The 14,522-nt window shown below is 34.3% G+C and overlaps 1 protein-coding gene across 1 annotated transcript; it reads right to left on the bottom strand.

Annotated features, from left to right (window-relative positions):
* Window positions 1-632: 632 nt before the first annotated feature.
* On the bottom strand, window positions 633-6,123 carry LOC131639843 (sucrose synthase 2-like). Its single transcript, XM_058910290.1, has 15 exons — window positions 5,885-6,123; window positions 5,671-5,803; window positions 4,575-4,726; window positions 4,267-4,459; window positions 4,052-4,170; window positions 3,715-3,931; window positions 3,446-3,541; window positions 3,165-3,338; window positions 2,922-3,038; window positions 2,648-2,814; window positions 2,131-2,355; window positions 1,667-1,988; window positions 1,335-1,579; window positions 1,122-1,260; window positions 633-1,016 (listed from the first exon to the last, which is right to left on the bottom strand). Exons 1-15 carry the CDS (start codon window positions 5,980-5,982, stop codon window positions 978-980), a joined length of 2,436 nt encoding a protein of 811 aa, XP_058766273.1. The 5' UTR covers window positions 5,983-6,123; the 3' UTR covers window positions 633-977.
* Between the last annotated feature and the right edge of the window lie 8,399 nt (window positions 6,124-14,522).

The following is a 14,522-nucleotide window of genomic DNA, read 5'->3' as shown; positions in this document are numbered from 1 at the left end:
CTCATTAAATATTTAAAATATGTTGGATGAAAGATTCATCATAACTTTAAATGAAGGATTGAATCTAATTTTTTAGTGGGTGAGAATTAGATAGATAATGAATTAGTGAATCAAATTGCAACCTTTAATGCTCCCTACCAAGATGACTTTCACCTTATGATAAGCAGGTAAGGAGTGAACCGATAAACTTCCATTTGAATTCCTAACAATTGTGGCAATCTATCCCTCTTTAATATTTTGAAGGTCTTAACTAGGAATAGAATTGAACTTCTGGAATTAAACTTCTATTTAATTTATCTTTATTGACAATGTAAGCTTTTTCTATCACCCAAGACAAGAGTAACATATTCTTTTTACAAAGAAAGAAGGAGGCAGATAAAACAAGACATTTATGATCTTCAATAAAGCATTTGTTGGATTTGAATATCAATAAGCAATCCAACATAAGAGTGTTAAAGCATTTAAAATGAGAATCCAGATAAAATTAATTTTTTACTGAACAAAAAGCAAATATAAGCAAAAATCAAAGATGAACCATTATTAATTGGTTTTATTAATTTTTTTTGATACTTTTTTATTGATTATATTTAGTAGAAATAGAAAATGAGTAGTTTTGAAAAAAATAAAGAAACTGAAAAACTGAAAATTTTACTCAACCTCAACTTATTACACATATGGTGCTCTGGATACATTTACTACTATCCACAAAAAAGGTGAAGCAACTAATTAAGAGCTAGCATTGTAACTTTAAGATACCGTGTTCGAATCCTCTCGACGGTTCTAGAATGACCATCATTAATCCAAAATCTAGTCTTGAACATAGACTAGATTGCCTGAAACTCTAATATATTCCAGTTATAAGACATGGAATAATTTAGACACATAATTTCATCTATTTACCATCTTGAAGCAGAAATTTTGTATCTACATTGTTCGACTATACTGTTGATTGTTGACTGCGAGAGATGCCCCTAGGTTTAGTTTTCATCATCCTTTGCTAGCGGAACAGATTTGGCCTGGATTGAAGTTTTAGATCAAAAAAATTGAAAACAATGTTAGTATTATCTTTCATTTGTTTCTGTCACACTTGTTATTAGGCATAGGACATAAAGATCACTCACCAGATCTCGGTATTTAAGGATATAGAACATTTCAAGATATCGTCGAGTTTCGCGCCTCTCTAATTTGGAGACGTATTTCCAGAAACTATACACTCCCGCCAGTGTCATAAGCCTTTCAGAATAAATCCTCCAGGTGTACCTGAATATTGTTTGCTTAATTATTAAGTGTCCCTATGAAAAAACTCCAAATTTTTTCCCAAAATCACTTTATACCTTTCATAAATTCTTTGAAGACCACCATCAGATATTTTATTCCAATGACTTGGATCCTCTTTGCATCGTTGGAAGAATTCAACCATCAGGTCAGAAGCTTGATCAGGGTGATAAGGATCAATATTGAATCCTGATTTACCATGCTGGATAATCTCAGCTGGGCCTCCATGGCAAGTAGCAAATGTGGGAAGGCCACAAGTCATGGCCTCCACAACGGTAAGCCCAAAAGCTTCATAGAAGGCAGGCTGCATTAAGATCATTATTGTTATAATTTACAAATGATATCTGCAGGTTCAACAAAAACAGTAAGTAGACGACTAGACGGTAGATACCTGAATGAAAGCACCTTTTGTGTCTGCTATGTAGCGATACAACTCACCGTTACGTGCTCTATTTGTTTGGGAAGCAATCCATCGAAAATCACCATCTAATTTATATGTTTTTATGAGATCATACATCTTTTCAATTTCTGCTATTTCTTCTCTGTCCCTGGACTTGCTTACATCAATGTAACCAGCTACTATTACAAGGTTGACCAGTTCTCTCAGTTTGCCGTTCTTACCATAACTTTCTACCAACCCAGTAATGTTTTTCACTCGGTCTAGTCTCGCCATGGAGAATATTATGGGCTTTGACCGATCTTTCAGTGTACCACTTGCAACCAAAAATCAACATATCAGCCAAATGCTATCAGCAGTCTTACCTTTTCATATCCACAAATTCACATATGAAAAAGTGAGGTGTTGCATAACATTTCTAACAAATACCTTAAAATTTGTTCAATAGAAAGACTCACGTGTATTCATCGGTCTGCCCAGGATCGTATAATAACTTTTCAATTGAACCATGCAGAGATGTAAGTCTTCTCTGCTTTTCTGAGTAGGGGAAATATATGCACATATCTGCTCCGGGAGAGACAATATTGAACTTAGGATCAAAAACATCAATGCCATGAACAACCCTGTAGAGCCCAGGAAGAGTAAAAGCAGTGTGACTCTCATACTGGCCAACAGTATTCCTTCTGAAAGAAATAGGATAAAGATGCGAAAATAAAGTAACTACATTAGCATAACGAAAAAACAAAAATATTCAAAAAATGAAAACTAGCACCACGGATCGTTAAGTGAATATTCAAAGAGTATTATCTAGAAAATTGGTGGCTAGATCATATTTCATAATGAAATATAAGCATGAGCTTGCAATTTGCAAAAGAAAAGAAATGATGGTTATATATACAAGGAAAAATATCATTGAGCAAAATCACAGGGAGCAATCAGAAATCATGAAGTACACTGTATATCATGAAAACTTACGTTCCAGCAATCTCTTGGTATGTACTGGTGATGATAAAATCAGCGCTATTCATGGCTATTAGATCCGCCGTGAATTGACATGAAAAATGATATTTATCATCAAACTTCCTCCAATAAGTACCTGAATCTGGATATTTCGTTAACTCCAGTGCATGGGCAATGGTGCACTACAAATATGGACATTTAAATCTAATAAGTTTCAATATCAGTAGAAGATAACATGAGATTCACACTTCCATAGAAAAGCAAGAGTGAAAAGAAAAAAGAACAGAACCTGTGTGACTCCCATTTTACAAGCTAGTAAGGACGCAACCAGATTCCCATCACTGTAGTTTCCAATGATGAAATCAGGATACCCTTGTAATTCAGCAGCAATTTCACTAGCAGCATCCTGTTGGCACATTAAATTACCAATAGTTACATGGAAAAGACTAGCACATTTGAGATAAAAAGTCATTGATTCCTAATTAGAAGTTCATAACAAGGGAAACAGATCAACATATAAAATGAAATTTACCTGTGCAAAAGTCTCGAGAAAAGGCCAGACATCAAACCTTGAGATCCATTTTCGAAGAATTCCTTTCTCTGATCTGAAAGGAACTCGCAAAATATGAGTATGTTCAGTACCACAGACTCTTTCTAGCCGTTGGTTGCATGTTGTCCCCTCTGCATCAGGTATTAACCTAGTAACCTTCATAACAAAAATGAAACTACATTTGACTTCAACAGACAAAAAAATTCAACCACAGACCAACCAAGTAAAAGTTTAAGAACTGGTGTAAGACATTGTACACTTACAATTAGAATTCGAGGTGTGAGATCAAGTCCTTGTTTCTTGATCCTAAGGAGCATCTCGTTCTCAAGGGCACGCACTTGATCTAATATATATACAACCTGCATACAAAAATATCTCATGTAAGATGGTGCTTATACACATTATTCTCTCAAACCAATGCGACATAATTGAGAACTAGCAAAGCGGGCCAAGGACAATGAACAAAATTCATACGTCCAGATCAAATATTATTATGCAATATATTATGAATAATACTTATCAATAAGAATACCTGCCCACCAGTATCAGGCAAACCCAGAACATTGGCTTGCCCAAAGTAACCATGAGGAGATAATATAACAACATTGAACACCATAGGCACTCTCCCAAGAAAAGTCTCTAGTGTAGAAGGATCAGGAGCCTGAAGAAGGTCCAATAGTAGATGCATCGTCTCCAAAACCCGTTCAGCTGTATCACCCCAACCTCTCTCAAAACCCATTCCTTGTAATCTACAATTAGACAATAGAAAAAATTGAAAACATTTGATTACACAGTACAACTAAAATTTTCACATGAATCTGTAAGGGGGCGAAGACATGTTAACTGGTTTTTATCAATGATAATCTTACACATATTCAAACTCAGAATAGGGTGTATCAGGTGGAAGCCTAGAAAGATGATCCTCAGCCTTGGCCAAAGAAGACTGGAGTTTGGAAATGCTGTGTATACGATCATTTAACATCAGTCCCTGCACCATAATCATAAGTGGGAGTTGGGAAAGAAAAAAATGCAGGCTCAAGTTGAATTCCTTAAACTATAACTGCTGTGAGCACAACAAGCTTACATGGCCTTTATATTTGTGAGCTCGGAGGAAATCAAGCAATGGCTCCAATGAATCCTTTTTTCTAAACATAATTGAAGAAAGGTGACGATTGAGAAATTGAACACCATTGCCAATGGACGACGAGCGAGTTGGTCGGGGAAATGAGGCATTAAATGGCTCAAAATCAAGCTCTAATATAAAACGGTCACTATCCCTGTTGAGTAAAATAAAAACAAAACCAGTCAGGTAAACAGCCATGACGTTACTCTTACTCCACATGGTAAGAAAGTTTACTGCTTATTGCAAAAGTTGAGCGAAGGGTTTCTCACGTTCCGTCTACAAGCTCTTCTTTGAAGCGGAGATATTCAGCAACACTTAATTGCTCCACACTAAGTTCAAAAACATGCACACGGACATATTCCCAAATACCAGGTCGTGGACGAACTGCTATTGCCACAAAAGGAGGCAAAACTATGGCTTCCTGTCACAAAAATCACATGCTATATTTTATTTCCATATTTAATTTTTCAGGTGAAATGCTAGTGGTGAAATGCTAGTGTTCAAAGTAAGCAAGTTTCAAATTTTATAAGTGAAAGTTACAGTTGTGAAGATGTTGTCTGCTAAATTTCTAGACTATTATACTATTTAGTAGATAAAGTGATAAATCACTTGTAGACACTATCAAACTACTGCAACAATAACAACAACCAAGTCTGTTCTCACTAAGTGGGGTCGGCTACATGAATCATACTATGTCTACGTCATAAAACAACAACAACCAAGTCTTATCCCACTAAGTGGAGTCGGCTACATGGATCAACTTTCACCATAATGTTCATCCAAGACCATGCTTCTATTCAAATCGTTAATCTCGAGATCTTTCTTGATAACTTCTCTTATAATCTATGTCATAATGTTTTATTAAAAATCATGCTTCTTATAGTCTACGTCATAATGTTCTATTAAAAACCATGCTTCTATCCAGCTCATTTATCTCAAGATCTTTTTAAATACTTACTTTATAGTTTTTTTTTTTTAAATCTTCTTTTACTTCTAGCGGTTTTAACACCCTCTATCTCATTTACTCTTCTTACTGCTTAATTCACCGGTCTTCTCTATATATGCCAAAATCACCTTAGTCTAGTTTCCACCATCTTTTCTACTATAGGTGTTACCCCAACACTCTCCAATATTGTCATTTCTAATCTTATTTCTCTAATCTTACCACACATCCAACGCAACAGCTTCACTTAGTTTATTTCGTGTTGGTTCTTTCCAGCCTAACACTCTGTACCGTACAACATTGCTAATTGATACACTATCAAACTACAACTAGATTTGATTCAAACTATATCATTATGTTCCTTAGAGATCAAGTATCTACGTATTACATGTCAGGAAATGTGTTTCGAAAATGCTATTCACCTGAGCAGACTTGACGATTTCACCAAAGGGCCCATTTTTGAGATCCTCAGTAGCCTGACCCTCGCCATGAATACTCTCCAACTCATCAATCAAATTATGTGGTTGCAGAATCCCCTTCCCCTGATCTACATACCTTCAAAATTCAAACACAACATAAAAAATGTAAGACCAAATTACGCAATTGAAAAGACGACAATGAAGAATGAAAAGCTACCTGGAGAGGAGAGAAACGAGTTCGTTACGATGAGCGGAGAGAGTACCCTCTACTCGGTCTCTGATACTGGGAAGTCTTGCAAGCTTGGGTTGAGACATGGTGATGAGAGAGTGAAATTTGGAGGAATGAGAATGGTGCCGTGTTGAGCATGCTTGGATCTCACGCGATGATTGTCACACGAAGTTTTCATCATCTTGTTTAGAGTTCTACGGCTAGCCGGTATTTTCGAGCTTAGTGTTCAAGACAGAAAATTTATTGATAAATAAAATGGGTTCAATTCAATTTTATCTCATTTATGATTTTATTCCTCTATTTAAAAATATAGGATATGGGATTTTAGTTGCTCACATTTTATGGAGAAATCATATTTTCATATGCAAATTAACTTATATAATGAAGATTACATACACAAATAGCATAAAACTAATCGTTTAAAAAAATTCCATTCATCGTTATTTTTTTAATCACAAAATCAATCATTTTAAAAATTACATTTATCGTTATTTTTCATATTACAAAACCAATCATTTTAAAAATCATATTCATCGTTTTAGGTGACACAACATTATTATTATTAATGAGCTTTTGCACTATCGGTAAAAGATTCACCGCTTCTTGTGCTAAAAATATCAAAAGTGTCAAAGACAAATGATATGAAAACATGTTGATTGTCGGTCACGCTTTATCAAACTTGGTCACTTTACTTGAAGCGGCATTGAGAGTTGTCTGTCCCACAGTAAAACCTCCAATCATCATTCCCACTAGCGGGAAAACCCAAACCAAATCTACACATGCATGTTTCTCTCCTACCCACCCATACACCATAATATCTACTGACCTAAGAGCCAATCTCCCCTCATGTGGGTTAATCAAGAAATTCACAAGCATCTCTTTCTTTTCACAGTTACCTCTTCACAGTTAAATATAGCAAATAGGGCATCCCTAACAAATTCATGTCGATATTTGAATCCTAGAAGCTCCTTGCAATGAATATTGTGTTCTCTAAATGTATTCAAGCACGCCTTGCGACAAACAAGGAAAACCTCATCAACAGGAAATAAGAGAATCATAAATCGGTATTTAAGGATGGTACGGTACTCAACCAGGGACATATGCTGGCCTAGATCGCCAATAGGGATAGTAAGGAGAAAATCTTGAGTATGCGATGCTTGCAAATAACCAAAAACATCTTTCTGTCTTGTGGTCATGTCAAACTTTACATCCATGTCCTAAACACTTTTACTAAAAACAACACTCGCCAAAACATGTGTTTTAAAAGGGATAATTTCTAGTAAAACTGCCAAGGTCAAAATCTGGAAACACAACACTAAGATCATCCAAAGCTCTATCGAAATTAAGGGCCATACCATATATCTCACTGTCTCGCAATATATGATCATGTAACACACAAGATTGTACCATACAATCCACAAACGCGTATGGGGCAACCTCTAATTCTAAGTGCAAAACTAATACACGAGCTTTAATAGGTAAAGAAGCCACCCTCTATTGAAAGTTCCCGAATAAAGGACCTCCACCAATCAATATGTCTCAACCATGCTTCTCAACTCTTTATCAAACCAAATAGTTACTTTTTCCCTATGATTAGGTAAACACATTCTAAAGCTAAAAAAGAGTTTGGCGATACTCATGCAAGAACGAAGTAGAAGAAGCTCACTTTGAAAATACCTTAGTTGTGGTAGGAGATGCATGAGCTCAACACACCTTGTCACTCTCTTCATGGACAATCCCTCAATAAAACCCCATCTCGACTAACAACTCTTCCAAACAACTTAATCCCTAACACCAACCTCTTAATTTTCGAGAAGGAAACAACTCCCCGCGAAATTTAGTATCATCACACGAAGGCTAAAAGATCGTAGTTTTATCAATATTCAATTCGATACCTAATTTTGGACTGGTATCCCGGATGATATCAAGGGTTTTAGTCACCTCCTCTGAATCCCCTATGAAGGTCCCATCATCAAGGTACCAAGCCTGAAGAGGAAGCTTACAGTTGTCACTAGTCTGATGAATAAGTGGGTGTAACACAAGGAAAAAAGGAGCTTACAGTTAACTTCAATTTTTCATAACAAATTTTATGATTGTCCATGCCTTAAAATAAATAAGTTCTTAGGAGAGATGGGCTATCAAACAGTTAAGTGAGTAACATGTTAAGTGAATACAAATATTAGTGAACATAAGATATGTTTATTGAGGTCTACGAAGGTTGTAGTAATAGAATTAATAAAAATTAAGTATGACTCAACAATTTAACAATTTATGCATGCTCCATATTTCATAGTGTCACTAAAAAAACTGATAACAAAGAACCACGTTCTGAGAGATGCAAAAATGGTGAAACAATTTGAACTTCGGGCTCCGCGTAAATAACCAAGTAAGATTAAGCTCTATACATCATGTCTTTTTGGCCAATAATACTAGTGTTTGCCTATAAATATTGGACTTGTACAATTTCAACACACAATTATTAAACACACTATTTCAAGATTTTTTTGCACAAGTATCATAAGTGGTGCGAAAAACAGAAAAGTCATCCATAAATACCTCAATAATGTTTTCTATCACGACAAAGAAAATAGAAAACATGCACATTTGGAAAGTTGTTTGAGAGTTACACAAACCAAAGGACATCCTCTAGTATGCAATAGTCTAAATGAGAATATCAACATTGTCTTCTCGTGATCCACAATACCAGTGCAATCTAGTTATAGTCGGAGTAGCCATCCAGAAAACAACAGAATACTTGCCAAACTAGTTACTCCAATATTTGGTCCATGAATGAAAAAGGGAAATCATCTTTCTGTGTTGATTGGTTAATCCTACGATAGAAAATGCACATCTTTCATCAGGTCCTCGCATGGGTGAGAATAAGTTCACTATTTTGGTTTATAATGTAACACCCTACTTTTCCCATTATTTATTTATAAAAATATTTATAAACTTGATTAGAAAATAGTAAAGCTGGATGCCACATCCCTTAAAACTTACGACATAAAAATCTCTTCATATAACATTTATTTAGAAAACATGCAGCGGATTACAGAAACAAAGTGGTTTATAGCACACAGACCTCATCATAAATAATTTTCACCTCACTGTGGTCCACTTTAAATCCCAAACATGATATGTAACAAAATGAAATCAGTAAAGAAAATAAAGCATAATAATTCCCATCTCCCCGATGTTGCGCATCAGAGCGACTCCTAAGACTCGATCAAATAGCAACACAAGCATCCAAGAAACTATTTAGGTACCTGATCATCTGTAGTCCTTAAGGAGCACAAACACAAAAACAAAAAAGGGGTGAGAAATCATTTAAATAACTAAATGGTATAAATCACATGTTAAGGAGTAGTATTCATAAACAAACCACATCAATAACAATTTATGTCCACACAATTATTATTACAATATAATGCACCTTCACTATACACAGTCCACATTCCTTAATGTATGCAATGTGACTCAACTATCATGACTCTATGCATGTGGTACCAACACATCCAATATGGTTCATTCATACAAACCTGATTCCCGTCGAAATCTGGATAAGCCATGTACGTTCCCCTGAACTATGACTTATCTCCACTCGACTCTCACTTGGAGCCAGAATGAGACTAGACACAAATCAGAGATTTCCACCTAGGCTCATCTCCACATAACACGATATGATGATGCGTGACATACAAATATTCATGATTCAATATAATGTTGTACATAACACGATCCACATCGACCACATGTGAGTCACATACTCAGTGTAATTCTCTCTTAGAATTACTCCATTCATGTAAGGATATTTACACAATTTAAGGAATTCTACAACATCCGCGTACAAGCCTCACATCACCTCTAGATCAAATAAAACTCACATGTTTTATCCACTTATATGAGACCTACATTACTCCCTAATTATCTAAGTCAATTTTACCTCATGAATCATTAGAAATTACATTGCATGCGAAATCAAGAAATCGCGAAAATACAAAAATTTAGCACAAGCAGGCTCATACGCGTATGGCCTTCCTCATACGCGTATGGCCTTCCTCATACGCCCAAACTGTAAGTTCAGATTGCGCCTAAGAGGAGAGGGTGAATTAGGTACTTTAAATTTTTTCTGGTTTTATGTAATGTAGCTGATTATTTTTTTGGTTTATGGTGATATTTATCAAAGTAGTAAGTGCAAAAAAATAAAGAACACAAGGATATATTCTGGTTCCCCTCACAATTTGAGAGTAATACAGTCCCCTTTCAACACGAAAGAGATTTTACTATTGTTAAGACTTGTATAAGAGTAACAAGATCTATAAGAATAATTCTCTTGTGATCAACCAAATTGATATGAGAACAATCCTCCCAATAATCAATTCTCTTGCTTCCAACAATCCTGGACAGCAAGGTGCAACAAATAAATATAGAAATAATTTAAGTTATAAAAGTTGATGAACATATATCAATCACTAAGATTGATCTTCTTTTCCAAACGAGCAATTTATAAGGATATATTAGTGCTCAAGTGTTTATGAATATGAGAAGAATTTTCTGGAATGATATGGGAACAATTGCAGAAAAATTCTCTATGAAATTTCAAGGATCAAGAACACTTGTGTAAAAATGAATGAGTATTTGATTTCGAATTGCTATGGAAAAGGTGAGCTTTGATTTCTGAAACTATGAGTACTTATAACAACATAACACCTCTATGAATTTGTGTGAATCAATGAAAAGAAGCAATGGTTAAAGAATGTGTTTTGTAAAATGTTCAGATTCAAAAAAAAAATTGAAATAGCTATTGCATAGTGTTGAAATCAATTTTGGACTTGTAGATGAGCTCAAGAGAATATATACCTTCGAGAGCGGGAGGAGGTGCAGAGGCATCGGTTGCATTCGTATGCTTAAAGATCCCATCAACATATTTTAAAATCCCCATGTTCTTTAAGAAAGTGCTACTGGTGATCACACTTCTCCGACCCATATTTTTAGAGGGTTCTCGATGCAACGTAATCCCACAAGCGGCTAGAATTTTTGTGATTGCCCTTGCATAAGGATAACCAATTGTCAAACTTTTATAATACTCCATGTGACGTAGAATCATATATGCCCAATTAATCTTCATATTGTTTTTCATGGCAAATAGTAGTTACATTTTAGTATCCCTGATTTTGGTGTAGTTGTTACCTTTCGGAACAAGCACATAAACAAGAAAGTAGTGAAGCATACAGTCACTAACAGACAGGCTTTTGCTTGACTCAAAAAGCTTTGTAGAGGATATCCGTCACTCATCCGAACTTCATGCTTTTGCCTCGACATGAACCTTCTCAAACAAAAGCGTTAACAAGAGAGTGAGGAAGAAGAAGAAGAGAAGGAGGAAGAGGAAGAGAATGATGAGATGGATGAAAGTGACTAATATGTTCTTCTATTTCTAGTTTGTATGCTTTATTTTATTTAAGTTTCAAGTATGTTGTAGTGTTCTTAAGACAATGTGGTTTCCTTGTTGTTTTGTTTGGTTGTTTACAACTTAGTCTCTTATGCTATAATTTCAATTATCTTGTTATTTTGAAATTTGCTATATTTACCTTATGCATTGTTTGTTAAGTTATGATATGATATTATTATGCTTAATGGTTCAATTTTTTCAACTTTTCCCATCTTTTTTGCTAATGAAAAGATGGAGAAGATATAAGATACTATGGCCTTTTGTGTCTCTTTTCTCTAACAAAATTTTGCAGTAATTTTTAAAATTGTAAAACAACTCTCATACATGGATGCATGGATCAAGGGGGAGTTATCAGTGTTAGGGGGAGTATTTACCATAAAGCTTCAATTGTTTGTCATCATAAAAAAGGGGGAGAATGTGAAGTCAAGACTCTCCATACAATGTGTTTTGATGAAGACAAAGTGCACATCAAATGATCATGTCAAAAAGTATGGAAAAAGCTTCAAATTTTGTCAACTCAAATGATTTAAGACTCATCATATGTGAAATCTATCATCAAATAGTTCAAGACCTTTTTCCTTGAAGGCTACCATTGCTCTTGATCTATTGAGGTACAAGCATGCAATATATATTGATAACTTAGTGCTAAAAAAAACTCCAAATATTCACTTGCATGCATGATCTATTTGGTTAAGTGACAAATATTTTTGGCTTCAAAACAAAATAATTTGTCACTTCACGAAATAGATTACCCTATATGAGGAAATGATTTCCCCTTCGTTTTTCCGCATGCACGTCTTTTATGGAAAACGTTTTTAGGCATGGAAATCAATTACCCCATTTACGGGAATCAATTTCCCTCACGCAAATTTGAAAATCCAGTTGCAACATTTCAAGGAAATCAATTACCCCATATTCCAAAATCGATTTCCACACTATGCAGTAGCGATTTCAAATTTGTTTTGAATCTGAACGTTTTACAAAACACATTCCTTAACCATTGCTTCTTTTCATTGATTCACACACATTCATAGAGTTGTTATGGTGTTATAAATACTTATACTTTTAGAAATGAAAACTCACCTTTTCCATTGCAATTTGAAATCAAATACTCATTCATTTTTATACAAGTGTTCTTGATCCTTGAAATTTCATAGAGATTTTATTTGCAATTGTTTCCATATCAGTTCGGAAAATAACAATGGGCAAAAATGAGGTATTATAGTTAGGAACCCACTGATCAATGTTATTTTCATTATCTTTAGTACTATGCTTTTGGCAGCTTTATTGATCCTTTCTATCCATTTTGTTCATTTTTACTGTGAAATTTCTACTTTTGTGCGTTTCACGTATTCCGAAGATATAGGACCAATTGCTAATGATTAGGATAAAAAGCTAAGGAAAAACCAATGGACAAAGAGAGTTACGGTCAGCCCGTAATAATAAAAAAGGTCGTAATTTTCCTCCCATCGGGATTTTATTTTAGGCATTATGGAGGAAATTATGCCCAAAGAGTAATATGAAATTACAAGTCTCATGAAAATTACGGTCATCCCGTAATTCTTGTTATAGCAGTAACTCTCCTAGTGACAGGGCATCTTTTTGGATTCTTCTATTTAATTCGAGGACCTCTTGCTTTCCCGTGCATTTTTTAATGATTAAATATCATTATTACAAATTTATTTTATAGGGTCTATATATACGATTTATAACTTAGAACAAATCACCAAGTTTAAACTTAATCTAATTTTTCAAGCATTTTATTTTTTGCATTTTCTTTATCTTAAGTTTAAGCTTGCGTTGTTATGTAAAGTCTCTTCAGAACATTTGATATAATTGTTTCACTAAAATACTTGTTCTAATTTTGTTTTTATATAATTTCCTATTATGTGTATGTTTTTACTTATTGCTACATATATTTTAAATTCAATTATGTCTGAATAGATTATGAAAGAATTTAGGGTCATGAGGATTGTCCTACGGCAGTCATCATGTAGATTTTTCTCATTTCATTATAAAAATATCACATAGATTGTTCTCGATTTCGACTTTTAATACATATGTCTCTACCAAAGTAAAGTCATCGTATATGTCGATCACATACTAAAAGGTTGTAAATAGGTATCCGAACGAGAAATACAAGACAACTGAGTTTAAGGCTACGAAAATGTCTTAAAATCTATTGAGAAAGCCCCACTTTTAATAGATGTTCCTAAAATCATAAAATGAACAAGCTACACTAACAAAATTAGGTAGTTTATTGGTTTAGGACAAGACAACACTCTGACGAAATTAGGTATTGTTTAATTTTTCTTATTTTCTACAAAACTATTTTCTTTCCTACATCCCATATTTAAAAGAATTTTAGTTGTTAGAACAAAACAACATCTAAAACTAAAAATTGTATGTCTTAGATAAACACAGAGGTAATAGAAATCAGCACTCAAATTGGTCTATAAGGAACAATAACTTTTTTGTATTACTTTGCTATTTCCGCATGCTTGCGACATGCTATCCACTTTAACAATGTAGATGATGATGAACTTTTCCCCTCTTCTAGATACATGTAACTCCATATTCAATCTTCCAACGATCTTCATCAATTTTTTAGGCCAGGGCTATTTCTCCTAATTGTAGGCTTGACTATCACATTCTTTTTTAACATTGATTCTTTCTTTAGAACACATGAAGGAAAAAAATGGTTAGACAGACTTTAACAGAAATTGAGGAAGGAGAGTAAATATGATAATTTCCTTTAGGCTATGTTTGGGAGTTTGGAGGGGAGGACTTTGAAAAATAGGAAGGATTGGAGGAAAATAATAGAAAGATTTTAGTTTGGAGGGTTTTGGAGGATTTGATTTTCTTCATAACACCAAAAACCCTTTAATTTAGAGGAACTCAAAATTGGTATTAAAAGAGGGTTTTGGAGGGCTTAGACAAAATGTTCAAATATAATTTTTGTTGCTATAGTATTTCAAAAAGTAAATATACATTAATTATAAACATTATTTTAACATTCTATCCAAAATCTTTTTTTTTAAACGTTAAAAAATTTTCTAGATTTTAAAAAAAAAATCTATTTTCGAAGCCATCCCTTCCAATCCCCTCCAAACTCCCAAACATAGCCTTAAGCTTCCATGCAAGAAAGAGGTAGAATGATGAAGATGAGCTCCAACA

This window comes from Vicia villosa, unplaced genomic scaffold, assembly GCF_029867415.1.
Source record: "Vicia villosa cultivar HV-30 ecotype Madison, WI unplaced genomic scaffold, Vvil1.0 ctg.002804F_1_1, whole genome shotgun sequence".
In the NCBI taxonomy this organism is placed as follows: Eukaryota; Viridiplantae; Streptophyta; class Magnoliopsida; order Fabales; family Fabaceae; genus Vicia; species Vicia villosa.
This window is presented reverse-complemented; position numbering and strand designations above follow the sequence as displayed.